General features: G+C 43.7%; 1 protein-coding gene across 1 annotated transcript; it reads right to left on the reverse strand.

Annotated features, from left to right (window-relative positions):
• Positions 1–4893: 4893 nt before the first annotated feature.
• Positions 4894–23642, reverse strand: dtl (denticleless E3 ubiquitin protein ligase homolog (Drosophila)). The gene is made up of 15 exons (XM_033991348.2): positions 23475–23642; positions 21921–22058; positions 20752–20844; positions 19833–19894; positions 19593–19713; positions 17815–17880; positions 17074–17189; positions 16927–17000; positions 16382–16488; positions 12523–12627; positions 11442–11554; positions 11192–11281; positions 10922–11045; positions 7057–7601; positions 4894–5235 (listed from the first exon to the last, which is right to left on the reverse strand). Exons 1-15 carry the CDS (start codon positions 23524–23526, stop codon positions 5173–5175), a joined length of 1869 nt encoding a protein of 622 aa, XP_033847239.1. The 5' UTR covers positions 23527–23642; the 3' UTR covers positions 4894–5172.
• Between the last annotated feature and the right edge of the window lie 2360 nt (positions 23643–26002).

Genomic DNA, 26002 nt, shown 5'->3' on the forward strand with positions numbered 1-26002 from the left:
TTCTGCGATTCGTTGTGTTAAAAATGCCCCCTTTAGGACACATCACTGTCTGCTGTACACTCAGGTGAGCTGGCCCTCACTGCAGTCTCGCCGAAATATGCATTGGCTTATGTTTGTCTATAAAACCATGCTAGGGCTCACACCTTCTTATCTAAGTCAGCTGCTCGTACAAGAGTCTCCCTCCAGATACAACACTTGGTCCTCACAGCTCATCAAACTGAAAGTTCCTAAGTCTAGGTCTTCTCTTGGCCTCATGTCATTTCGATGCGCCGCTGCTCATGATTGGAATTTGGCTCAAAGCTCACTTAAACTGGACTCCTTCATTTCTCTTTCTGCTTTTAAATGTAAACTGAAGGTAATTTTTAAAGACATGTGTAAATGTTTTACTAATGATACGAAAGGAGATTTTTAGTGATGTAAATGTTTGTTTTATATTTTAATGAAATGATGTCCCCTTCCCTTGGCTGCTCTGGCATACCCAGGCCATCATTGTAAATAAGAATTTTTTCTTAATGTTTTGCCTGGTAAAATAAAGGTTAAATAAATAAATAAATAAAATACTTTGTTGATCCACCTTTGGCAGCAATCACAGCCTCAAGTCTTTTTTCAGTATGATGCCACAAGCTTAGCACACTGTTGTGGAAATAAGACTCCTTTTGCAGGCTCTGATGAATGTTGAAGCATAGGCAAGAGTTTATTTCTTGCAAGAAATAGGTCCGACAGCATCTCCCCCTTATGTCAAACCCCGAATGATGGAAATCACCAGGGTTATATAGTTTGAGATGACCAGAGAACATACATTTCAAAGCAAGGATATGACACTCCTACTGAGGTGTGGCCAGACAAGCTCCTGGAGGCATTCATGAGCTTGATCACCTCAGGATGGAGCATGTGGAGTCAAAACAATACAAGGTGTGATACATTTCAAAGGAGAAGGTTCTGAAAGCCAACTGTCTGGTCTGATTGCATCTATCTTCACTTACATTATAAACACATCTTAATACGATTAGCAACCAAAAGGGAACAAAAGGGTTTGGATGAAAGGTTTTCTAACACTGTCTTGACGACCAGACCAAATGAGTTTTAGTTACAAGACCACGTGATTACAAGACACAATATTTAAATTTCCTTTACAACACTTATCTTTAGTGTCGTAACGGTGCGGGAAGGACCAAAGAGTGCAGACTCAGGGCAAGTTGACAGTGTTTATTTACAGGATAGTGAATTTCAGTCTTTAATAGTTCATTCAAACACACACGAGGAACCAGGAAGCAGGAGGCAGGCGGGGCGGGCGGAGAGCAGGTCGAAGACGGGAAGCCAGGACCGGGGTGAAGACAGGAGCGGGGATGAGACCAGGACAGGCAGGGCCGGCGTAGTCCAAAGAGCAGGACCAAGAGCAAGAAGCAGGCGGGACGCCGGAGACCAAGACAGGACAGGTGGCAAGGCAAAGGGATGACTGTACCGGAGCTGGAGCACAGAGGCAGAAGCAGGAACGAGCGAGGGCAGGGATCTGGAAGGTGACAAAAATTCCAAATGAGAGCATGCAGACGAATAACAAAGATGCAAAAACTGAGCTGGAGCATTCACGTTTACACGTGGACGGTCTGGCTCCGAATGTAGTCTGCCGAGCCCTCATATACTCAGCAGCAGGTGATGGTGATTGCGCTGATGTGCTCCAGGTGTGTGCGGGAGGAGTCAGGAACTCCGCCCAGCTCCAGACAGACAGGCAGGGGAGGGGGAGAGAGCACAGGAGGACAGGAACAAACAGGCATCATGACATTTAGGCAATTTTGCCCATTCAGCTTTGCAGTAGTTCATCGGGTTTGATAGGAGACATCTGTGCACAGCCATTTGCAGGTCTCTCCAGAGATGTTCAATCAGATTCAAGTATGGACTCTGGCTGGGCCACTCCTGGACATTCATAAAGTGGTTCTGAAGCCAATCCTTTGAGATCTTGGCTGTGTGCTCCGGGTCTCTGTCCTGCTGAAAAATGAACCATCGCCCCAGTCTGAGGTCAAGAGCGCTCTGGAGCAGGTTTTTATCCAGGATATCTTTGTATATTGCTGCATTCATTTTTCCTTCTATCCTGGCTAGTCTGCCAGTTCCTGCTGCTGAAAAACATGCCCATAGCATGATGCTGCCACCACCATGCTTCAATGTAGGGATGGTATTGGCTTGGTGATGAGCGGTGCCTGGTTTCCTCTAAACATGACGTCTGGCATTCACACCAAAGAGCTCAATCTTTGTCTCATCAAACTAGAGAATTTTGTTTCTCATGGTCTAAGAGTCATTCAGCTGCCTTTTGGCAAATTCCAGACGGGCTGCCAAGTTCCTTTTACTAAGGAGTGGCTTTCGTCTGGCCACTCTACCATACAGGCCTGATTGGTGGATTGCTGCAGAGATGGTTGTCCTTCTGGAAGGCTCTCCTCTCTCCACAGAGGAACGCTGGAGCTCTGACAGAGTGACCATTGGGTTCTTGGTCACGCCCCTGACTAAGGCCCTTCTCCCCCGAGCGCTCAGTTTAGACGGCCGGCCAGCTCTAGGAAGAGTCCTGGTGGTTCCAAACGTCTTCCATTTACGAATAATGGAGGCCACTGTGCTCATTGGGACCTTCAATGTAGCAGAAATTTTTCTGTATCCTTCCCCAGATTTGTGCCTCAAGACAATCTTGTCTCGCAGGTAGTGATGGGTCATTTGAAGCCGAGGCATCGAAGCTTGTACTGAGTAATAGGGGGCGTGTCAAATGAAGCCCTGCTTCAAGGCTTTAGTCAGATTACTAAAAAACATGTGACCGCCTAAAGCGAGGCCTCGCTTCCCACCGGTCACGTGACTGGTTTAGGCTATGTGTCACTTTTCTAAATAAAAGCGCGCAGCACCTCGCGGCATGTTGTGGGTGTCGTAGGTTGGTTGTAGTTTGAGTGAGTCAGTGACAGATAGTAATAAAGTGTTAGGAATAAAGCGTTCCTTCACTCATAATTTGTTAATTCAGTATGCTTAGAAAGTCGCGTTGGGAATGGCAATTAAACATAAAGTACAATTTAACAAGTGAAGACGTTCAGCAATTGATAAAATGTTATAAATCTATCATAAAATTGCCATGAAATAGGTGGCACGATGTTGATAATGATGTGTCTAACCTGGTAAACACGGAGCGCGTAGGTCTGGAAGGTTGGGGGATCGAGATTCGCTGCTCTATTACTGAAAAATTTTATCATCAATGTCAATACAGAATTGTCTTACAGACAGACAAAATAACTTTTTCTTTAATTAAATAAGTTTTTATTTAGTGTAAGACACTACCACTTCGCCCAAAACGCACGTGATCTGGGAATGCGAGGCTTCGCTTTTGTGAACATGACGTCATCGCTTCATTTACGGTGTCGCTTTACCCACGCGCTCCCATATTTCATTCACATTCACTTTATTAAAACTTCGATTTTGAAGCTTCTATTTTTAGGACTGGTAGAAGTTCAAATGAGCCAAGTTTAGTTTACCGTTCGAGGTTTGTAAAAATTGCAGTAGTTTAGTAATTTTATAAAGTGGTTCAGTTCTGATGAGCTGTACAAAAGCAACACAGGCACAGACAGTCTTTAGAAACGTGTTGCATTGTGTTTGCGCTTGTTTTACTTTGAAAACCTCGCAATGAAAATTACAATTTAACTTTAAAAACGTTTCATCGCGCTCACTAAACACATTGAGTGTTTGCCTGCCACGCAGAGGGTTGAGAAATCGAGACTTGGGTTACTCAAATCATACTTCGAATTATAAAATATACTGTAATAGAATGATTGCATGCAAAAATAACATTTATTTAATTAGTGCACTATTTGTGTGATTTTCTCAATAAAAAGGTCTTTATTTGCTTTATGACAGTGCATCACTTGACATGCATACACTTTTTATGGCCATAAGATGGCAGACTCGAGCAATTACACTCTGGGCGACTCTTGTACCGGTACAATCGGCTGAAAGCCTCAGGTGGTTCATGAGGCTTCAGTTGGCCATCAATACTCGCAGGTCTACAGACAATTCCTTTGACTTCATGCTTGGTGTTTGTGCTCTGACATGCACAGTCAGCTGTGGGACCTTATATAGACAGGTGTGTGCCTTTCAAATCATGTTCAATCAACTGAATTTATCGCAGGTGGACTCCAATTAAGCTGTAGAAACATCTCAAGGATGATCAGTGGAAAAAGGATGCACCTGAGCTCAATTTTGAGCTTCATGGTAAAGGCTGTCAATACTTATGTAAATGTGATTTCTTATTTTTTTAATTTATTAAAAATAGAAAACTGTTTTAAAAAAACAAAACTTTTTCCACATTGTCATAATGGGGTATTGTTTGTAGAATTTTGAGATAAGAGATGAATTTAATACAATTTGGAATGAGGCTGTAACATGACAAAATGTGGAAAAAATGAAGCGCTGTGAATACTTTCCGGATTCACTGTAGTGTATGTAAACATCTGGTTCCAGCTGTATGTGACTCATGTTTTAGTACCAAAGCTAGATATTTGAGCAGGTATTGATACAAAAAAATAAAAATAAATCACATTCACAGGACAGAAATTAACCTTTTCCAGAATATGTTTAGAATGATGATGAGAAAACCTATGAGACACACACAGTAATATACGCCCATGGACCACTATGGAACCTACCTAGACCACTTAGGGACTACACAGATATAAGGACACATGGGAATAGAATATAAAATTAAAGTCACATTCTATTAAAATAAATTGTGCTATCAGAATCAGTATCGATGTGTTAGTATAAAAAAAAAAGAGAGAAATTTTAGTATTGCGACAGCACTAGTGCTACCATATTACTTATAATTTTGACACATTTAAACGATAGAAACCTTCATAAATCATACCCGGAGTCAAAATACAAAACCACATCCTGTTTAATAAGATCTGATCTTCTTCAGTTTATCACATACCAATAAACCAAAACAACATCCAACAGGTTCTTCTGTACAAGCAGCTCCACTCACAATTCTAAATATGAAAACTATATACAAAAATGATACAGAGGTAATGTACAACACTCATTAGATACCAAATGGATGTCAAACTGAAGTTAGTTGGAATTACACCGCCCAAATGTGGCCAAAAATTACATTAAATTCATTAAAAATATCGCTAAAATATGCATATTCGATGGTGTTCACTCCAATGTCCGCTTAGTGAAATACGTGGATATTTTCTTCATAGATTGTGGCGAGCAAGCCTAAAAAAAAAGAGAAAAGAGGTGAGATAAGGAGTTCCGTCATTGTAGATTAGCAGTATCAGAACAATACCCAATGTGTGCATCTGATTACCCAGGGTTTGTACCCATTTCTTTCCATGTATTTGAGCAAAACTTGTCTTACCTCAGACCAGATATATTGTAAAAGCAAATTTATAAAATAAATTTGTACTAGCTGCATGTAATTTTAAAGTGTTTTACTGTCCGAGAATCAGTCAGCTATATTGTCAGCACATTGGTCACAGTTGTAAAAAGTGCTTATAAACTCATCACCGTAAATAATAAGGATGCTCAAAGTAAGTGAGGAATAAGTTTGGACCAAACACTTTAAAATTAACTAGTTTAGTTTTTCACATTTTTAAGACAATACAAATGAGGGCCTTTAAGACATTTTACTGCCAAAATTCTGGAAATCCAGTCAGCCTGCATTCCACACACAGGTGTTGTGTGATAGGAGTGCTTTCGTCATAGGGTTGAGTCGGTGTTTGTGATATTTTAGTTTCCATTAAGTGTCAAACCATATCAACATTCAGTTCAATTTAAGCTTATTTATATAGCACAAAAACAACTTCAGCTGCCCACTGTGCTTCACATAAAAGTAAAAAAGCAAGTATACAGATAGCACAATGCAAATTAATGGTACAATAAAACTTCCAATATATTCTGTTTAGACTGAAACCCCACCTCTTCTCTTTGGCATTCAATACCATCTAGTCTGTGTTACAGTTCGAGAGAATCTGACAGGCAGAGGGTGCTGTTCCATAGTCTGGGCACTGCCACAGAAAAGGCTCTGTCACCTCTGGTCTTGAGCCTGGCTTTGAGCAGTCAGCTGACCTGACATCAAGGCTGTGGGTGGGTGGAGTATAGGGCTGCAGTAAGTCCCTCAAATAAAGAGGACCCATAGAGTGCACAGTTAAACACTCAATGACACTTTGAATTGCAGCCTATATGAAATAAAGAGCCAGTGTAGGCGCCACAGCGCAGGCCTGATGCACTCTCATCTCATAGTTTTTGTCAGCAGACGAGCTGCAGCATTCTGGACATTTTGTAAACACTAAAGACAAATAGCTCTTTGGGTAAATCAGTATTTAGAACCATCTTATTGATGGTCTAGTCTCATTTTAAAATTTAGGCTATTACCTTAGGTGGTACTTGTCTATGTGAGAAGTTTGAGCTAGTCTTTTGTTTAGGTTCATATATTTTTGGATAATTGGCTGTGCATATTTAAAAGCAAATCTATATCATTTGGTTGTTGATTCATATGTGTCTGCTCCAGACACAGGGAGAATATGCAAACTCCACACAGAAAGGCCCAGTTGACCCGTGAGTGTCTAGTACTCATGCTGACCAGCAAAAAGATAATTGTAAAGCTATTCAAGAAAGGTCCATGCCTGTCTTTTTTTTAATTTTTTTATCTACACCTTTTAGTTAAATATTACTTTAAGCATCAGCTAGTATCTGGATTAGCACTGCACAATATATTGCAATGGAATATAAATCACTTTCAGTTGCTGCAATGATAAAATGATAAAGGTTACAATCATCTTAAATTTAGAACGTCTTTTATAAAATCTTGTTTAGACCTGTCGTTTGTAGTTCTAAAATGTATGTGATTTTTAAATGGGTTTATCAGTTAAGATTTCAGTCTTCTCTCAGATGTGAATAATCCTGGAATTGTTTACATTGCGCACACTGAACAAAATCCAACACAATTGTAGTACTTGTTAGAAAAATTAAAATTATTTTTTCAGACAAAATGCTGCAGCCCTACTCTGAATATTAATTTTATGCTGTGTAACTCACCGGAGAGCCAGGCGTCCTCCCGTCTACCCTCCGTGGGCTGCCCTGGCTGCTCCTCATCTTCTGGCCCATCGCAGACAGCCAGTTCCCCCCAGCGCTGGGCCTGAGGTTTTCTTTACCCTTAGAAGGTCCTACGTTCTCCACCTCAGAGCACAGCCCCTCTACTCGGCTTTTCTTAGCTGGATTCAACTCTGCTACACAGCCACACTGCTCTATGTCACCACAGCAAGAGGGACTGCTTGCCTCCAGCCTGCGTTTCACTCGTTGCTCTGTAGGGGGTGTAGTGGCATCATTTTGGTGACTCAGGACTCGAGAGGCTAGAGGACTAGGAGATCCATGACTCGGACATAGCCACTGCTTGATGGAGGTTGGCGTTTGGGGGCGTTGGGCGGACGTTTTGGGGGAGGACTGGGCGGAGGTGGTGCTGGAGGGGAGGGGGAGCGAGGCGTTATTGGAGGCACAAGAGGCCGGTCTGGGAGAGGACAGACTGACCAGGCTGTGTGTGTGGGGGGTTTTGGCAGGAGTGGTGTCAGCTCGGGCTGAATGCCCTAAACACAAAAGAAAGACTTAGATTTTAACTTCATCTTCTGCTATTTACTCCTGTCAACTGGACATATCTTGTAGGAGTGAAGACGTTTCGCTGCTCTTCAGTGCTGGTCAGATTGCTGCTGGCCACTGCCTTATATCTGTCTGAGGGGAGGGACTAACCACACTGAAACTGTAAACAGCTATTGTCTCCAGTTTCAGCTGGAGCTACCCTATTTAGCCCTTAACGACCCCGCTCTTATTCTCATTGTTCTGGGTCTGAGGATGGAGTTATAGATGGGGGAGAGGTTATGTCTCAGGCCCCCATTCCCGTTTAAGGAAGGATTCTTTTTCCTAACAGAAATAACTTCTTAAATTCCTCTTTCAAACCATTTCTTTTCTCTGGCTAAGATCTTAACTTCACTGTCTTCAAAGGAGTGGTTGGTGGCTTTAAGATGGAGATGTATGGCGGACTGTGGTCCAGAGGAACTCTCATGCTGGTGTTGGTACATCCTCTTATGGAGTAGCTGTTTAGTTTCTCCAATGTAACGCTCAGTGCACTCTTCACTACACTGAATGGAGTAGACTACATTACTTTGTGGCTTGGGGTTTTGTTTAGGTTTGAAAAAGACAGGAATCTCATACTGTCTGAAGATTCTCTGAAGTTTCTCAGACACACCAACAGTGTAAGGGATGGTAACACCTCTCCTTCTAGGTTCAGATTCCTTGCTGTCCTGTATTTTAGCTCATTTTGAACTATTGAAGGCCCATTTTGGATATCCACAAGCAGAGAGGGCTCCTCCTTCACTTTTCCCTCTGTATTTGTAGGCACCACTTGAGCTCTGTGTTGTAGTGTATGGATCACTCCGAGTTTGTGCTGCAGTGGATGGTGTGAGTCAAACAGCAGGTATTGGTCCGTATGTGTAGGCTTCCTGTAAATTTCTACCTGGAGTCGCCGGTCCTCTTCTATTGTTACTGCACAATCTAAAAAGGCCAGTTTGTTCTCCTTGGCTTCTTCCTGTGTGAACTTGATGTTTGGATCCACAGCCTTAATATCTGCAGTAAAAGGCTCCAGATCCGGAATTTTGATTTTGGTCCAGTTGTCATCCACATATCGATACCAATGTGTGCGTGGAGTACCTGGAAATGAGGCCAAAGCCTCCTGTTCAAATTGTTCCATGTATAAATTAGCCATGATGGGAGAGACAGGTGAGCCCATGGCACAGCCGTGGATTTGCCTGTAGAAGTTTCCCCTAAACTGGAAATATGTGGTATTACGACAAATTCCAAGCAGTTTGCAGTTGGTCCGTTGTCAGTTTAGTTCTCGCTTTTAGTTTAGTATCCTGCAGTAGCCTCCTTTGCTGCTTCGGCCGCTACTGATGTGAGGATACAAGTGAAAAGAGTTCACATCAAATTTTCAGACAGTATGAGAATCCTGTCTTTTTCAAACCTACTTTAAGACACTTTAAGACAAAAACTGGTTCACCCAAAGGAACCCCAAGCCACAAACAAAGTAATGCAGTCTACTCCATTCAATGTAGTGAAGACTGCAGTGAGCGTTACATCCTCTTATGGAGTAGCTGTTTAGTTTCTCCAATGTACCAACACCAGCGTGAGACTTCCTCTGGACCCCAGTCCGCCGAACATCTCCATATCAAAGCCACTAACCACTCCTTTGAAGATAGTGAAGTTCAGATCTTAGCCAGAGAAAAGAAATGGTTTGAGAGGGGAGTTAAAGAAGCTATTTTTATTAGTCAAGAGAATCCTTCCTTGAGACATAACCTCTTCCCCATCTATAACTCCATCCTCAGACCCAGAACAATGAGAACAATAGGAGGGTCGTTAAGGGCTGAATAGGGTAGTCTCAGCTGAAACTGGAGACAATAGATGTTTCAGTGTAGTTATCCCCTCCCCTCAGATAGATATAAGGCAGTGGCCAGCAGCATTCTGACCAGAACTGAAGAAGCAGCTTGGATAAGCAGCCAAACATCTTTACTCCTACAACGATTTGTCCAGTTGACAGATTTGAACTTTGTCTTTTGCTATGGATTAGACCTGGACGACTGAGGGTTTACACAGATATGTTAGGAGTAAATAAATATCTACATTCAAAGAAATTCACAAAAATACTGAACAATTTCATTTTGTTACAAGCTCATTTTGGACACTTTTACTAGGGATGGGTGATACATCTTCCAATGTCATACTGGCCGATACTGATACATTTTTGTCGAAATCATATTGGCCGATATTGATATTCCATAAAAATTAAAAAAAAAATCAGGCCAGCCCAATTCTCTGTGTGCCTATGCATCACTCTCATTTTGTCCTCAGAGCATTGAATTTATCTTTTTGAACAAACTCATGAGTAATGTCAATAAACCAATGAGAAGCTTCCAGACATGACATCATCAGAGTTTTGCCAAATTTTTTAAGTCATAGTAAAGTTACTGTATGTAAACTTCTTTCTTTGAAGAAAGTCATGAAAAATTGCCAAAAAAATCCCTCATTATTCTGGCATTTAGTGAATTAGTCAATTAGTATCAGCAAAATTATTTCTAAAACAGGAACAGTTTAGTCTGATTTCATGTCAGACAGTGAGAAAAAAAAGCCTGTGTTTTGTTTTTTTATATATATAGTTCATGTAAACTTCTCGTTTCAACTGTAAATAGGACAAAATTAGAACTTTCCAGAAAATGTCACTATCCAGAAAATGTCTGACAAGAAGACAAAACAAAAAAGACCACATGGTAAAAATTGTGTGCGTGTGTGTGTGTGCACACGCGCGCGCAAGTGTGTGTATTTTTATTTTTATTTTTTTACACACACAAAGGGAAAATTTAGATTTTGAGTACCGGTAATTTCTCACTCCACAACCAAAAGCATGATTTTAGGGTCAAGACCAAAATTTAATTTACAATATTGTGTTTATAGTCCTGAATAAAAAAGGACTATAAACACAATATTGTAAATTAAATTATAAAAAGGTACAAACTGAAAACACTCTGTTCCTCCCTGTGATGTCATGTGGTAATACAGGAAGTGCTCCACTGTGTTTTTAAACCACACACGTTCATGAGAATCATTGGATCATTGCAGTCCTGAAATTGCCAATCTCTACTAAAGGTAAAAGGAGGTATTAACCTAAAAACTCCCACTTTGTGACATCACAAGGTGGAACAGAGCATTTTAAGCTTTGGAGATGTGGACAGACTAATAAGCTGTGAATAAAACAAAACAACTCCAGGTTTGTTTTTGAGGAGGTAACAACATTATAACATGGCTTAAAGCTCAGAAGAAAAAATTCTCTGTAATATAGGACCTTTTAAGTTTAAGGACTGACTTGTTGGAGATTTGAGGCGAGCCCAGCCCACCAGGTTAGTCTTTCCCAAACGCGACTCCGTCTCTTCACCTTCTCTGTAGAGCCGCCAAATACGCACGGTGTGGTCGTCCGAGCAAGATGCAATCTACAAAGAGAGAGGGAGCGAAGGAAGGAGGGGGATGGGGAGACGCGGAGAGAGCAGTGAGGAAGGAGCAGAGAGAAAGTAACGTATTGATCAGTCCTTTTGATGTCCAGTGGAGACTAAAGAGTATTTTGTTGTTGTGGCCTCACTTTGGTGAAGTCTGTCGGGCACCATGACACAGATGTGACCTCCTCACTGTGGCCTTGGAGCATCATGGGAGGATGGGAGGGAGAGGACATCTGAAGAAATACACACTTTCAACACACAACTTGAGTAACATTATCGTGGTGTAATCAGGGTGTGTACTGTTAAACTATCAGTACAGTGTTCCTAAAGGTATCCAGCCCTGGGTGTTCTACTCTCACAACACTAGTTCTATGTCATGGTTTGCGTTCATACCTTCCAGATGTAAGCATGGTTGTCGCTGGAGCCACTGGCCAAGAACTGGTCATCAGGACTCACTGTGGACTTGATGTAGAAGGAGGAGTTCTGATGACCACTAAAAACAGCCACTGTGAAAAGACAGATTAGCATATGCAAGTTAGTCAGTTATCAACAGTTATCAGCGTCACCAATTTCACTAGAGCTGTATCTCTACCTTCATTTCAATTCATTTTTGTAAAGCCCAAAATCACAACAGCAGTTGCCTCTCAGGGATGAACATGAGAATTGATTTAACCAACAGAAAATTAGAAAATCAACAATGAAACAGACATTGGTCAATAACAGCCAAGCAAATTAATCAACAGAAAACAGCCAAATGGAGAACTTTCTCAGAACATCCGCTGTCCTTAGACCTTCTCGGCAAGGAAAAACTTAAAAAAAAAAGTTTCGAGGTTTCTGTTTGACTCAGTGAAGGAGAGATCCACTCTCATTGACGGACAGCTGCAGATGTGTCCAGGACTAATGTGCATCCATTTACAGATAGTTGAGTGGGCTCTGGCCCTACAGACTTGAAATCTAAGGACAGAGGGAGACTTATCCACGGCAGGACGGGAGTCAACCCAGCCAGGCACCGGGCCATCCAGTCCAGGTGAGGGAAGGGAAGGTCCGGGTCCACAGAACATGATTAGTGTTGGATAGTCAGGACCAGAGGAAGGGAATTTATAATGTAGCTTGACTGTTTTACATTTTACTTGAGTATCAAGTAAGTTGAGATAAGGCTGTAGGTGTCAAATGTTAACTACTTGCCAACTGCTAAAATGTTAAGTACCCCAAAACATTTTCCAAACCATAACCTTAACCATTTTCCCCACCTTAACATAGTCTGGTTCCTAAACTTAACCAAACCCCGACCTTAACACCGACATTATAACCATTACTTTTCATTTTGTTTAAAAAATTAAAAAATGCTGTTGAAAACTGACAACATAAATGATTCAACCAAATGTAAGCTGAAATATCATTTACTACATAGAACATCACCCTCGAGTGGCTCTAATAAAAAAGGCCAGAGTTCAAACCCATGCTGTACTCTTACCTGGAGACGTTTTGACTCCGGTGACGTTAAACATGTAAATATTGTCATCAGTGCAGTTACACATCACATTGGATCTGCTAGAGTCCAACACCAGTCCGGAATAACCTACATCACATCAAAAAAAAAAAGAAAAAAGAAAATCACACATGAGTAAAGCTGAGCTGTGGGACATCCTGGATCAATCTGTTTGACTTTAGTGTCAATACCTGCTCAAATGAGCAAAATCTAGTTTTGATACTAGTTTTAGTATTGATTAGTATGTGATTTTCAGTACTTTTGACAACCTTACTACAGACTAGTATACACCCATGGACCACTATAAAACCTACATGGACAACTGTTTTATATTAAAAGGTGGCCATATATCTGCGTATTCCCTCAAAGTAGTACAATTTAATCCCCTCCCCGAACCGCCACCTTAACGTGGTGGAGGGGTTTGAGCACCCGAATGATCCTGGGAGCTATGTTGTCGGGGGCTTCATGCCCCTGGTAGGGTCACCCATGGCAAACAGGTCCTGGGAGACGGGTCTGACTAAGAGCGGTTCAGAAGCCCATCATGAAGAGAAATCCAACGAGGCCGTTTACGTCGCCCGGACTGGCGTTACCGGGGCCCCACCCTGGAGCCAGGCCTGGGGTGGGTGCTCGGCAGCGAGCGCCTGGTGGCCGGGCCTTTCCCCACGGGGCCCGGTCGGGCCCAGCCCGAAGAAACGACGTGGGGCCGTCCTCCCGTGGACCCACCACCTGCGGGAGGAGCCATGAGGGGCGGGTGCGGAGAGATCCGGGTAGCAGTCGAAGGCGGGGACCTCAACGACCGGATCTCCGGACATGGAGACTAGCTCTGGGGACATGGAATGTCACCTCGCTGGGGGGGAAGGAGCCTGAGCTTGTGCGGGAGGTTGAGCGTTACCGGCTAGATATAGTCGGCCTCACCTCCACGCACAGCTTGGGATCTGGAACCCATCTTCTTGAGAGGGGTTGGACTCTCCATTTCTCTGGCGTTGCCCGCGGGGAGCGGCGGCGAGCTGGTGTGGGCTTGCTCATTGCCCCACAGCTCAGCCGCTGCGTGTTGGAGTTCACTCCGGTGAACGAGAGGGTCGCGTCCCTGCGCCTTCGGGTCGGGGACAGGTCTCTCACTGTTGTGTCGGCCTACGGGCCAAACAGCAGTGCAGAGTACCCGGCCTTCTTGGAGTCCCTGGGAGGGGTACTAGACAGTACACCAACCGGGGACTCCGTTGTTCTCCTGGGGGACTTCAACGCCCATGTGAGTAACGACAGTGACACTTGGAGGGGCGTGATTGGGAGGAACGGCCTCCCCGATCTGAACCCGAGCGGTGTTTTGTTATTGGACTTCTGTGCTAGCCACAGCTTGTCCATAACAAACACCATGTTCGAGCACAAGGGTGTCCATCGGTGCACGTGGCACCAGGACACTCTAGGTCGGAGGTCGATGATCGACTTTGTTGTCGTGTCATCTGACCTCCGACTGCGTGTCTTGGACACTCGGGTGAAGAGAGGGGCTGAGCTGTCAACTGATCACCACCTGTGGTGAGTTGGATCCGCTGGCGGAGGAGGAAGCCGGACAGACCTGGCAGGCCCAAGCGTATTGTGAGGGTCTGCTGGGAACGTCTGGCGGAGCCCTCCGTCAGGGGGGTCTTCAACTCCCACCTCCGGGAGAGCTTCTCCCTGATCCCGGGGGAGGTTGGAGACATGGACTCCGAGTGGGCCATGTTCTCCACCTCTATTGTTGATGCGGCTGCTCGTAGCTGTGGTCGTAAGGTCTGTGGTGTTTGTCGCGGCGGCAATCCCCGAACCCGGTGGTGGACACCGGAAGTAAGGGATGCCGTCAAGCTGAAGAAGGAGTCCTATCGAGCCTTGTTGGCTCGTGGGACTCCTGAGGCAGCTGATGAGTACCGGCAGGCCAAGCGTGCCGCGGCTCGGGCGGTCACAGGGGCAAAAACTCGGGGTTGGGAGGAGTTCGGGGAGGCCATGGAGGAGGACTATCGGACGGCCTCAAAGAGATTCTGGCAAACCGTCCGACGCCTCAGGAGGGGGAAGCAGTGCTTCACCAACACTGTTTACAGTGCGGGTGGAGAGCTGCTGACCTCGACTGGGGATGTTGTCAGGCGGTGGAAGGAATACTTTGAGGATCTCCTCAATCCCACTGTCACGTCTTCCGAGGAGGAAGCAGAAACTGGGGACCCAGAGGCGGACTCGTCCATCACCCTGGCTGAAGTCACTGAGGTGGTTGGCAAGCTCCTCGGTGGCAAGGCTCCGGGGGTGGATGAGATCCGTCCTGAGTACCTCAAGTCTCTGGATGTTGTGGGACTGTCTTGGCTGACACGTCTCTGCAACATCGCGTGGCGGTCGGGGACAGTACCTGTGGAATGGCAGAATGTATAAGAAGGGGGACCAGAGAGTGTGTTCCAATTACAGGGGAATCACACTCCTCAGCCCTCCCGGTAAGGTCTATTCCAGGGTACTGGAGAGGAGAATCCGACCGATAGTCGAACCTCGGATTCAGGAGGAGCAGTGTGGTTTTCGTCCTGGTCGTGGAACACTGGACCAGCTCTATACTCTCCATCGGGTCCTCGAGGGCTCATGGGAGTATGCCCAACCAGTCCACATGTGTTTTGTGGATCTGGAGAAGGCATTCGACCGTGTCCCTCGTGGTGTCCTTTGGGGGGTGCTCTGGGAGTATGGGGTCCGGGGCTCTTTGCTAAGGGCTGTCCGGTCCCTGTATGACCGGAGCAGGAGCTGTGTTCGCATTGCCGGCAGTAAGTCAGACCTGTTCCCGGTGCATGTTGGACTCCGCCAGGGCTGCCCTTTGTCACCGGTTCTGTTCATTATATTTATGGACAGAATTTCTAGGCGCAGCCAGGGGCCGGAGGGGGCCTGGTTTGGGAACCACAGGATTTCATCTCTGCTGTTTGCAGATGATGTTGTCCTGATGGCTTCTTCAAGCCAGGACCTGCAGCAGGCACTGGGGCGGTTTGCAGCCGAGTGTGAAGCGGCTGGGATGAGAATCAGCTCCTCCAAATCCGAGGCCATGGTTCTCGACCGGAAAAAGGTGGTTTGCTCTCTCCGGGTGGGTGGTGAGTCTCTGCCCCAAGTGGAGGAGTTCAAGTATCTCGGGGTCTTGTTCACGAGTGAGGGAAGGATGGAGCGTGAGATTGACAGGCGGATCGGTGCAGCGTCTGCAGTGATGCGGTCGCTGTATCGGTCCGTTGTGGTAAAGAAGGAGCTGAGCCGGAAGGCGAAGCTCTCGATTTACCGGTCAATCTACGTTCCTACCCTCACCTATGGTCATGAGCTTTGGGTAATGACCGAAAGGACAAGATCGCGGATACAAGCGGCTGAAATGGGCTTCCTCCGCAGAGTGGCCGGGCGCACCCTTAGGGATAGGGTGAGGAGCTCGGTCACACGGGAGGAGCTCGGAGTAGAGCCGCTGCTCCTACACGTTGAGAGGAACCAGCTGAGGTGGCTCGGGCATCTGCTCAGGATGCCTCCTGGACGCCTCCCTAGGGAGGTGTTCTGGGCATGTCCCACCGGGAGGAGGCCCCGGGGAAGACCCAGGACACGCTGGAGGGACTATGTCTCTCGGCTGGCCTGGGAACGCCTTGGGGTCCCACCGGAGGAGCTGGAGGACGTGTCCGGGGTGAGGGAAGTCTGGGAGTCCCTGCTTAGACTGCTGCCCCCGCGACCCGGCCCCGGATAAGCGGAAGAAAATGGATGGATGGATGGATAGTACAATTTAATGTTTTAATTTAATGTTTTTTATTATCATCATGGTATCAGAATTGTTACTGGTTATTGAGTCCTGAGTTTCCTTAGTATCGTGACAACACTATTCAGAACAGACCTAGCCTCATGCGCATGCTGGACCCGGGGTAGGGGAAGGTCTGTAGAGGCACAGGATCCTGGCGGTGGGCAGCGTAGTTCTTCCTCAAGTCCCACATCTTCACGACACTGGAGAAGAGACAGACAATTTACATGACAGAAGAAGACATATTGTACCCGGGGACTGGGGGACTTCTCTCCTTTTATTGGTGAATAAATGATCTTAAATAGCATGTTTATTTAGTCTGGTGTAAGGCTCAACGATTTGGAACAAATATTTTAATGGAATGTTGTGGAGAGGCATTACAGCTAGATCTGCAGTTTATGTTTTAATAACAGGATTCTGTTCAAAGTATCTAGAAAAAAAGGAAAAATAGGTCTATGAACTGACAAACTAATGAATCACATTTCAGAACATGTTTGTAGAGATCTAAACTACAGGGGTAACAGTGTGTATGCAGAATAAGATATTTTGTTGTTTGTGGTAAAATGGCAGCCTTTCTGATTTGCTGATTTTTTGCGTTCACTCAACTTGCAATATATCTCCCACCTCTAATGGTATCTTACCCATCCACGGCCCCAGAGGAGATGAGCGTGTGCTGATCCTGAAACAGTACCACAGTCACGCTCTGCTGGCTGTCCTACACAACAGAACATGACATTTAAGAACTTGAACCATAAAACAGTGTTTGAATGTGATAAACAGGATCCTACCACACTGGGAGCCATGCCTCGAGTGCTGCCTCTTTTCTTCTTGGTTTTCTGCACAGAGTTTGGTTCGGCTTTGTTATGTGCACCACTGATCTGCTTCACCTGTTTGTAGTAGCCATCTGAGACAAAGCAAAAAACAAAACAAAAAAAACAAAAACAGGAAAGTCCCATTGAAATTATAGCTCAGAATTAATTTAAATTTTAGAAGCTTTTAAACCATGGTCAGCAGCATGTTGTATTCATTCACTCCACACTCGGCGAAGTTAAGCTGGCTGCCGGTAGCGAGGCTGTCGGTTTGTGCCATCGACCCCTCCTATCACCAACACTCACATACACACCACATTCACACTAGGTAACGTAGATGGAGTGTCTTGCTAAGGAAACGACATCAGTTTAACATTATAGCCACTGCTGCCCCACTGTGGCCTCTGGTATTCTCACCGGTATGCCATCCAAGCATTAACTAGACCCAACCCTGCTTCGATTTAGAAATCCACCCTTGTCAGGGCAGTATACTGTCCTGTAATCAAATGTTGAGCAGACACAGTGAAAGCCTCAGTTCTGAAGTTTTGAACAGAAAGTCAACTGTTTCTATTATTAAGTCATAGGCCAATATTGCAGTTTACGATGAACAATATGTAATAAAAATATGATCCATGTATGTGATGGGCTATTACTACAAAAGCTTGATATGCCTTTAATGTTTGCCAGTTTAGAATGAGACATATGTTTACTAAAGAATACCTTTTTTGCTGCAGCGTGTGTCCCAGACCATGATGTTTCCATCTCTTGCTCCAGTGCAGAAAACAGCTGTGAGGGGACATAAAAAACATGTTTATATTACATTACAATGCATTTCATACTATATTAAAATAAACATCAAGACTACTCAGAGTGCCAGGGTTATAGCCTCCAGGGAATAAACACAGTTCTGTGACTAAATGAATTCAAACATTCTATAAATCCAAGATTGAGGGCAAACATTGTTTCAATAACAAAATAATAAGTCGTAAATAAAAAGTCATCTCCTTGTTCTGACAGTTCACACTTTACTATGATTGGTTAATTCCACCTGTCACTCACTTGGATCCTTAAAGAGACGGACTTTTCACCTTCTACTCTCCCCATTTGTCAGAGCATAGAGGTGCATTAAACAGCACCAAATTACAATCTGACGATATGACCAAAAAGGCATGTCATCACATGGATGAGATCACACAATTCGATTTCCGTGAACATATTTCCCAGCCCTATGTACCAGATGAATATTTCTTGTAACTTTAAATGCAGAGATAAAAGATCCTTTATTTATCCCAGAATGGGGACATTTCAGTGTTGCATATCCAAATTAAATAACAGCACTAGAATATAAAAAAAACTTTCACAAAGGCTTGGACTTGAGTTGAAAAAATAAATTATTCAGGGTGCTAGAATATTGCCATAAACAATAAACTAGGTCGGAACACCTGCTCCTTTTAAAACAAATTCTTGATCTCATTTGAAACCAAGTTCCATTTCATTCCCACGGTATTCAAAGAATGGTATAAGAGAGTAGGGTTCCAACTAAGATTATTTTCTTAATAAAATAAGATAATATTTTAAATAATATTTTTCAATTAGTCGACTAGTCGCCTGTACAGTCCACAAACTGTTCAGGACTGTGTAGGTCTGCTGAGAAATATTTTTTAAGTTTTGAATACACAAGAGCAGATAGCTTGGACAGCGTGGCACAGGCAGCTTTGTGAAGCCTGTCTCATGTTCACACACAAGGTGCCCTCTCTCGTTTCACTTTATTCACTCTGTCAGAGTTTTCAGATCAGGATTGATAACGGTGTAGCTGAATAGTGGTCTTCTGTGTGTATTGCAGGTGCATTGCTGTGCTTAGTGTTCAGAATGTGCATGTGCCTGTTACATCTTCCTGACCAAAAAAAAAAGTCACCAACTGGATTTAACTAAGCAAATAGGTTGGGGTTGTTGCAGTGGGTCAGGTCTAGGTTCAGCAACAGTCTGTGCTCAAAGAATGAGGTCAGCTGACTACTTGAATATACTGAATGAACAGGTTATTTCATCAATGGATTTTTTTGATGGCACGGACATATTCCAAGATGACAATGCCAGGATTCATCAGGCTCAAATTGTGAAAGAGTGGTTCAGGGACCATCATTTTCATAAACCTTAACCCCATTGAGAATCTTTGGGATGTGCTGGAGATAGCTTTGTGCAGTGGTCAGACTCTACCATCATCAATGCAAGATCTTGGTGAAAAATTTATGCAACACTGGATGAAAATAAAGCTTGTAACATTGCAGAAGTTTATCGAGACAGTGCAGTGCAGTAATCAAAGCTAAAGGGAGTCCAACCAAATATTAGTGTGTGACCTTTTTTTTTGGTCAGGCAGTGCATCTGCCACATTAATTAAAGACTCAGCTCTACATGCACCGATGCGCTCTACATGCGCGATGTTGTTGATTATGAATCATTGCAGTCCTATAAGACAAATTAGTATGTAGTGTAGGTAGTACCTTTGTCGTTGGGGGTGAAGCCCACAGACTTCAGGCTGCAGAGGTGGCCCCTGAAGCTGCCCAGTAACTCCCCCGAGTGGACGTCCCAGAGCCGAGCCATCTGGTCCCCTGCAGCGGTCACCTGGAGCCACCGCACAGCAACACATCATCATCAACACAACGCCACAGCCAATGGAGGTCAAGAACTAGGGTTTATGAACTGTTACACTAACTGAAGTGTAAAAACAAAAGCATACATACCAGCTGAGACTCTCCCGGGACCCAGGCGATGTCAAAGACAGCATTCTCATGAGCTAACCACTCTGCAACATTATTGTTATTATTATTAGTTTATTTGTTTGGACAGTGCATGTTAATGACCATAAATAGTACACTCTATAAACACGTCCAATTGCAGTCATGAGCCCATTTCAATCTGGTGTTCCACATTCACTGGAGATAAGGGTTGAAAAGTCTCTTCAGAATCAGAAGACTTTTATTGCCATCATCAGTGAACACAGCTCACAAACTAGGAACTTACTGCGGTGATAAAGTGCAGCATAAAAAACACACTGAATAAATACAAATAAGGGCATGCACAAAGTTAAAAAAAAGAAATGCTTAAAAATAAAATACTTAGGAGGTAGAAAATATATACAACAGCAGCATCAGAACAACAGTGCAAACATGACTTATTAAAGTGACCGGTATTATAAAGTGTCCAGTTTAGTGCAGATATTATAAAGTGTTCATGAGACAAACAGCAGAGGGGAAGAAACTGTTCTTATGACGAGACACAAAGAGGCAACTACAGTTTCCTCTAGAGCAGGAGTGTCAAACTGAGGGCCACATCACCAAAATGGCTGCTCTCTTGATAAATTGAGATTTTAAAACCATCATACCTTTTGGTTTACCCTGTCAAGGGCCACATAAAATGATGTGGAGGGCCAAATTTGGCCTGCAGGCCTCGAGTTTGACACATGTGCTCTAGAGCCACTGCTGCCCCACTGTGGCATATGGTATTGAGTGGACTCTCATCAAAGTACTAACCAGGCTCGGCCCTGCTTAGATTACAAGACCTGACGAGATTGGGCATACTCATGGTGGCCATAATTTCATGAGCCCCTGACACTGGGCCTTTAAACCTGTCAAAGCTTGTCCTCAGACTCTGGCTATGTACCTTTGAGCAGCACGTTATTCCTGCTCTCTGTGTTGTACACTCGGACGATGCCCTCTTCATTGGCCACAGCAAGCACATTCTGGAGGTTAGCAGCTGGAGATACAATAAAAATACTCTTTGAAACCAACGTTAAAACATTAAAAAGTCTATTTGATCCCTAAACACCAGAGTTGTACACCAGTACAAATTACAGGTCTGATTTATGGAGGCGAGCCCAAACACAGTAAGAATACAGGTTTTTCAAGATATGTTTTAACGCTATACTGGGGAGCATTCCAAACAAAGCAAGCAGATGACATACACAGCCCACTGGAAAAGTTACAAAGTGCTAAGTACACCTTTTTTACTGGTCAACTTGGTTCTAGACCAGGGGTGTCAAACACATTTTCGCCGAGGGCCACATCAGCAAAATGGCTGCCCTCAAAGGGCCAGATGTAAAATAAATCTAAAAAGTAAAAAAAATAAACTAGTTTTTTTAACTTGTTAATTAACTGTTTCTGTATTTATTACTTATTCAAGTGACAAATATTGAATATGTATTTGCCTTGATGTAAAAATATGGCTGTGTAACTGCGTATCTCCTGATAAAATAACATTTTAAGATGATCATACCTTTTAATTTACCCTGTCAAGGGCTGCATAAAATGATGTGGAGGGCCACATTTGGCCCGTGGGCCTTGAGTTTGACACATGTGTTCTAGACCATAAGAACCCTGCTGTAGCAAACACAGTGGTACATTGTTGTAGAAAGATGGGAGTAAAAAATGCAGTAGTAGTATCAGAAATAAATACTTTTACAACATTTTTATAGGCTATGAGGCTGTGGGCTAATGTGTATAGAAAATTACAACTATGCTACTACCAATTTCAGGTTTCAACGTTATTGATTGATTTCTTTATCATTGTTGCCTGCATACTAAATTGAGAAGCAGTATGTAAAAATGGATTCAACCATCGCTTTATAAAAATAAACCATCAAACTCCTCTCCATGTCATTTCTAACCCTAACCCAAGTAAAGACGCTGTCCAGACTTGATTTTTTTACAAGGGTCGAGGTGGTACGTGACCACGATGGGCGGCAAGATATAGTTTATTGACCTCGAAAGAAATTCTGTTTAAGTCCTTTACTTCTGGTACACATCAGATTGTAAGCTTGTCATGTTTCTTACCAGAGGAGAAGGCCAGCCCAAAAGGAGGGACGGTGTCACCTAGGTTACCGTAGGAGACATGCTCATCGCGTCGCACACAGCCATACCCTGACAGCAGGAAGCCCAGGGAGGGAGGGGAAGAAGGCTGAGCAGGCAAAGCTAGAGGCGGAACAAGATTTTGAAAATTAAAAAAAACAAACAAAAAAAACACACAGACAATAACTATAGTGTGTTGTCTTTGACAAGTGTAATCGGGCCGATATTTTGTATTAGCCATCAACATTTAACTTGAACATGGCTGTGAGGTGGGCTGGCCCCTGGACCGACCCCTGTACCAATGGAGAGACATTTAGCCTTGACTAAACACTGTAGTGTGAAATGATACTGCACATAGGCCTGTCACTGTACAACGTTTTGAGGCACAATACATCGCTACACAGAAATGTAACAATAAATGATAATCTGAAAATACTTCATGCCACTGACACAAAAGCAGTAAAGCTGGATAACCATAGTAAACCTTTTCTAATAAAAATAAATAAATAACAGAATGAACCAATAACCAATAACCAATAGCAAACATCTGTTTTGAGTGTAACAGCTCATCTGCACATGTGGAGTCTCTGGAGTGAGAAGCAGGAAGCTTTAAATGGGACAAAAGACATGGGAAAACTCCTCCACAAAAGTACTTTGTCTCCACTGCATTTGAAAGACAAATATAATACTTTCTACTTACTAAAAGTTCTCAAAAAAGGCTCAAAGTAATAAGCACTCACTTTTGAGGATCTGTACTTTACTTAAGTACTTACTGACCACCTCTGTGGTTAAACACAATACTCAGGACACATGAACAATGAATACAGCACACACTGGTGCAGGACACACTGGTGCAGGACACACTGGTGCAGGACACACTGGTGCAGGACACACTGGTGCAGGACACACTGGTGCAGGACACACTGGTGCAGGACACACTGGTGCAGGACACACTGGTGCAGGACACACTGGTGCAGGACACACAGCACACAGAGGGCAGTTTATAGTGTTCAAAACAACACAACAAGAAGAGAAGCCTCTTTGATGAGAGCGCAGGGGCCAGTTCTGTCTTTCTGTTCTTAGATCACTGTCCAACTGAATGAATATGTATTTTCTGTGTTAGATAGGTTTCGATAGTCGACGTCATCTGGAAAATTTCAGAAGCAAAAGATGAAGTTTAAATCTGTCAACTGGACCAGTCGTTGTTTGAGTGAAGATGTTTGGCTGCTCGTTCAAGCCGCTTCTTCGGGTCTGGTCAGATTAACTGCTGCACACTGCCTTATGTCTGATAGATATAAGGCTCTGGGTCAGACCCGGACGACTGAGAGACTACACAGACAAAAGGTCACAAGGTTTCTCTTGTAGTCCTGTTGGTGCTTTTGATCATTTGTCTGCTTTGATAATCCTTTAGACAAGAGTGTGACACGTATGAGAGATAAAACAAACACACATTTTTCGATGTTGTAATTTAAATTTTCCAGATGTTAGTGGTAAAAAACAGGAGCACACATAGAGGACTGAATGTACTTCACATCTCACCGTTCTGTCTACGTCTGCCCCGCTGTGCGTCCACTATGGAGCGGAAAATCATGTTTTCTCTTCAGAGCCGGGGGACTGCGGTCTTTAAGTCCGTAGAGGTGGTAAAAGCGGCAGATCTAGCGCACTTATTGTCGCCGATCGTGTATATTTCGCGCGAACACAGCAGCCGTGCCCCGGACCGAAAGCCCCGCGCAGCCCGTCGCGCGAGCCTATTGGATCACGCGCACATTCGGGCTCCGCCGCACGAGCCCATTGGACTGCGTGCATATCCGGGCTCCGCCCTCCCGCTTCCGCCGCCGTGCTGGAAGGACTTTTATTTCTTTTTTTTGTGTGTGTTTTTGTACATATTGGTTTCGTCACCATGGAAACAGAAAGTTAAAAACATACGAGCGTTCTCTAGAGATGTTTTCATAGAAACAAGCAAGAGAAGGTTCTTCTCCAGAACAAATAAGATTCAGGTTTGTGGAGATGCGAGCCCAACTCACAGTCAAGGCGCATCTCTCAGTGCAATAAAACAGACATTCAAGTCAACAAAAAACAAAACGTAAACAAAGTCTTTCTTTTATTTAGTTTTGGTTAATAGAGATGCATTCTGTGAGTACTGTACAGTAAAAGTTGAATGAGAAGTGTTTTAAGTTAAAGGTGCAGTATGGAACTTTTCTGCCGGAGGAGCTACACTTCCAAGTCGTCATGAAAATGTTATTGCTTTGCCTGGAATGTTTCACGCTACAGCATTATTGCATGTTTTCAATTCCAGATTTTTATTTTTATATTTTTTTCGTGGGAAACCAATAATATCTCCATGAAGACAAGCATGACCCTCCACTAGAAAAGTTGCGCCTTTAAAAGCATTGAAATCCAACTTTGTTTTGCAGTTTTAAGTGTAAAATTCAAATAACGCGTATTATTATTATTATTTTACCTTTTCAGTTGATAAATAAATAAATAAAGTGTCTAAATTGGTTTGTTTCTCATTCTTTGCATACATTTGAGAGAGATTCCAACACTCGCGCAGCAGCAGACATCTCTACCTATTGAATAGTCTCTGGAGTCAACAAGTCGAATCCGCGGTATTATAGTTTATACAGCTCAAATAACATTAAAGATCGATACACTAATCAAAGTCCGAGTAACTGGAAAAAAATAACAACGCTAACATAACATTACTTTTTGTTCAAAGAGGAAGTGGAAAGGGCCATTATCTGTTTAAGTTTGCACTGCAATTTTGGCGGTTCGGCATAATCCGGTTTGTGACTGGGTCGGGATGGCGTCCCAAGTGGACGATGACGATTTGACGATTTTATACAGTCAGGTAGAGCAGGAGGACTGGGGAGGGGAAAGGCTGGGAATTGGAGCAGCCAGAGTAGCAAACGGAGAATGTATTTGGAAGATGTGAGTCCAGATGAAGGGGGATCTGGGAGTCGGAAAAGAGCAGTGAGAGAGCAACATAATCCTAAAGTCATTATTAAGTTTAAAAATGAAGGAGAGATTGGAAAAGTCGGAGTTCGTGCCTTGTCTAGGGAAATAAAAAATAAGCTTGGGGATGTAGTATTGGCAAAGGTTTTGCGAGACAGTAGTCTGTTGATGGTGTGTAAGTCAGAGGAGCAGAAAAACACTGCAATGAAGGTTGGACATATCGGGAAAATGGTAGTGAGTGAGTGTAAGATTGTGGGTGAAAGGAAAGGGGCATGTGGGGTGATTTCAGGGATTCCTTTGGATGAGGATTTGGATAAAATCAAAAACAGTCTGGGTGAAGGGGTGAGTTCTATTAAGAGATTGACGAGACGGAGTGATGGTCAAAGAGTTCAGAGCTTGTCGGTACTTCTGGAATTTCGTGAGGTGGTGCTTCCTGAAAGAGTGAAAGTGGGTTGTTTGAGTTTCCCGGTTAGACAGTTGTATGGGCATATAGCTGCGGTGTGTAGAGGGAAGCAGAGGTGCCCAAAGTGTGGAGGGGAACACAGGATTGAGGAGTTGTTAGTATTTTTAGCTTATGTGATTAATTGCTCTGAACAAGCCAAGCATAGGGCAAATAAAATCAAGATTGTGGTAAAGGGGGCAGAGAAGTATTTGGGTGTAAAAGGAGTGATGTGGGAGCAAGTGTACAAGAGGTTGGAGGAGGACAGAAAGGTGGGAGGAGCAGGTGAGAAGACCTGATTGTACTTCAGTGGAATGCTAGAAGCATTATAGCAAATGGACAGGAATTTAAGGGGTATGTGCAATATAGTAAGGTGAAGCCCGATATAATTTGTGTACAAGAGACATGGCTTAAGCCTACATTGGATTTTAGTATTACAGGATATGAATGTGTTCGAAGGGATAGGCAAGGGGGGAATGGGGGTGGGTGTGCAATATTTATTAGGGATGGGATTCAGTATAGGGTTTTAAGTAAAGGAAAGGTCCTGGAGTGTATTGTGATAGAGGTTTGGGATAAAGAAGGTAAGGTTAATATAGTAAAATTTTATAATCCATGTAAGCGATTATCAATGGAGGGACTAGAAGAATTTACAGTTTATCTTGAAGGTAAGGTT

This window comes from Periophthalmus magnuspinnatus, chromosome 24 (assembly GCF_009829125.3).
Source record: "Periophthalmus magnuspinnatus isolate fPerMag1 chromosome 24, fPerMag1.2.pri, whole genome shotgun sequence".
NCBI classification, from domain to species: Eukaryota; Metazoa; Chordata; class Actinopteri; order Gobiiformes; family Gobiidae; genus Periophthalmus; species Periophthalmus magnuspinnatus.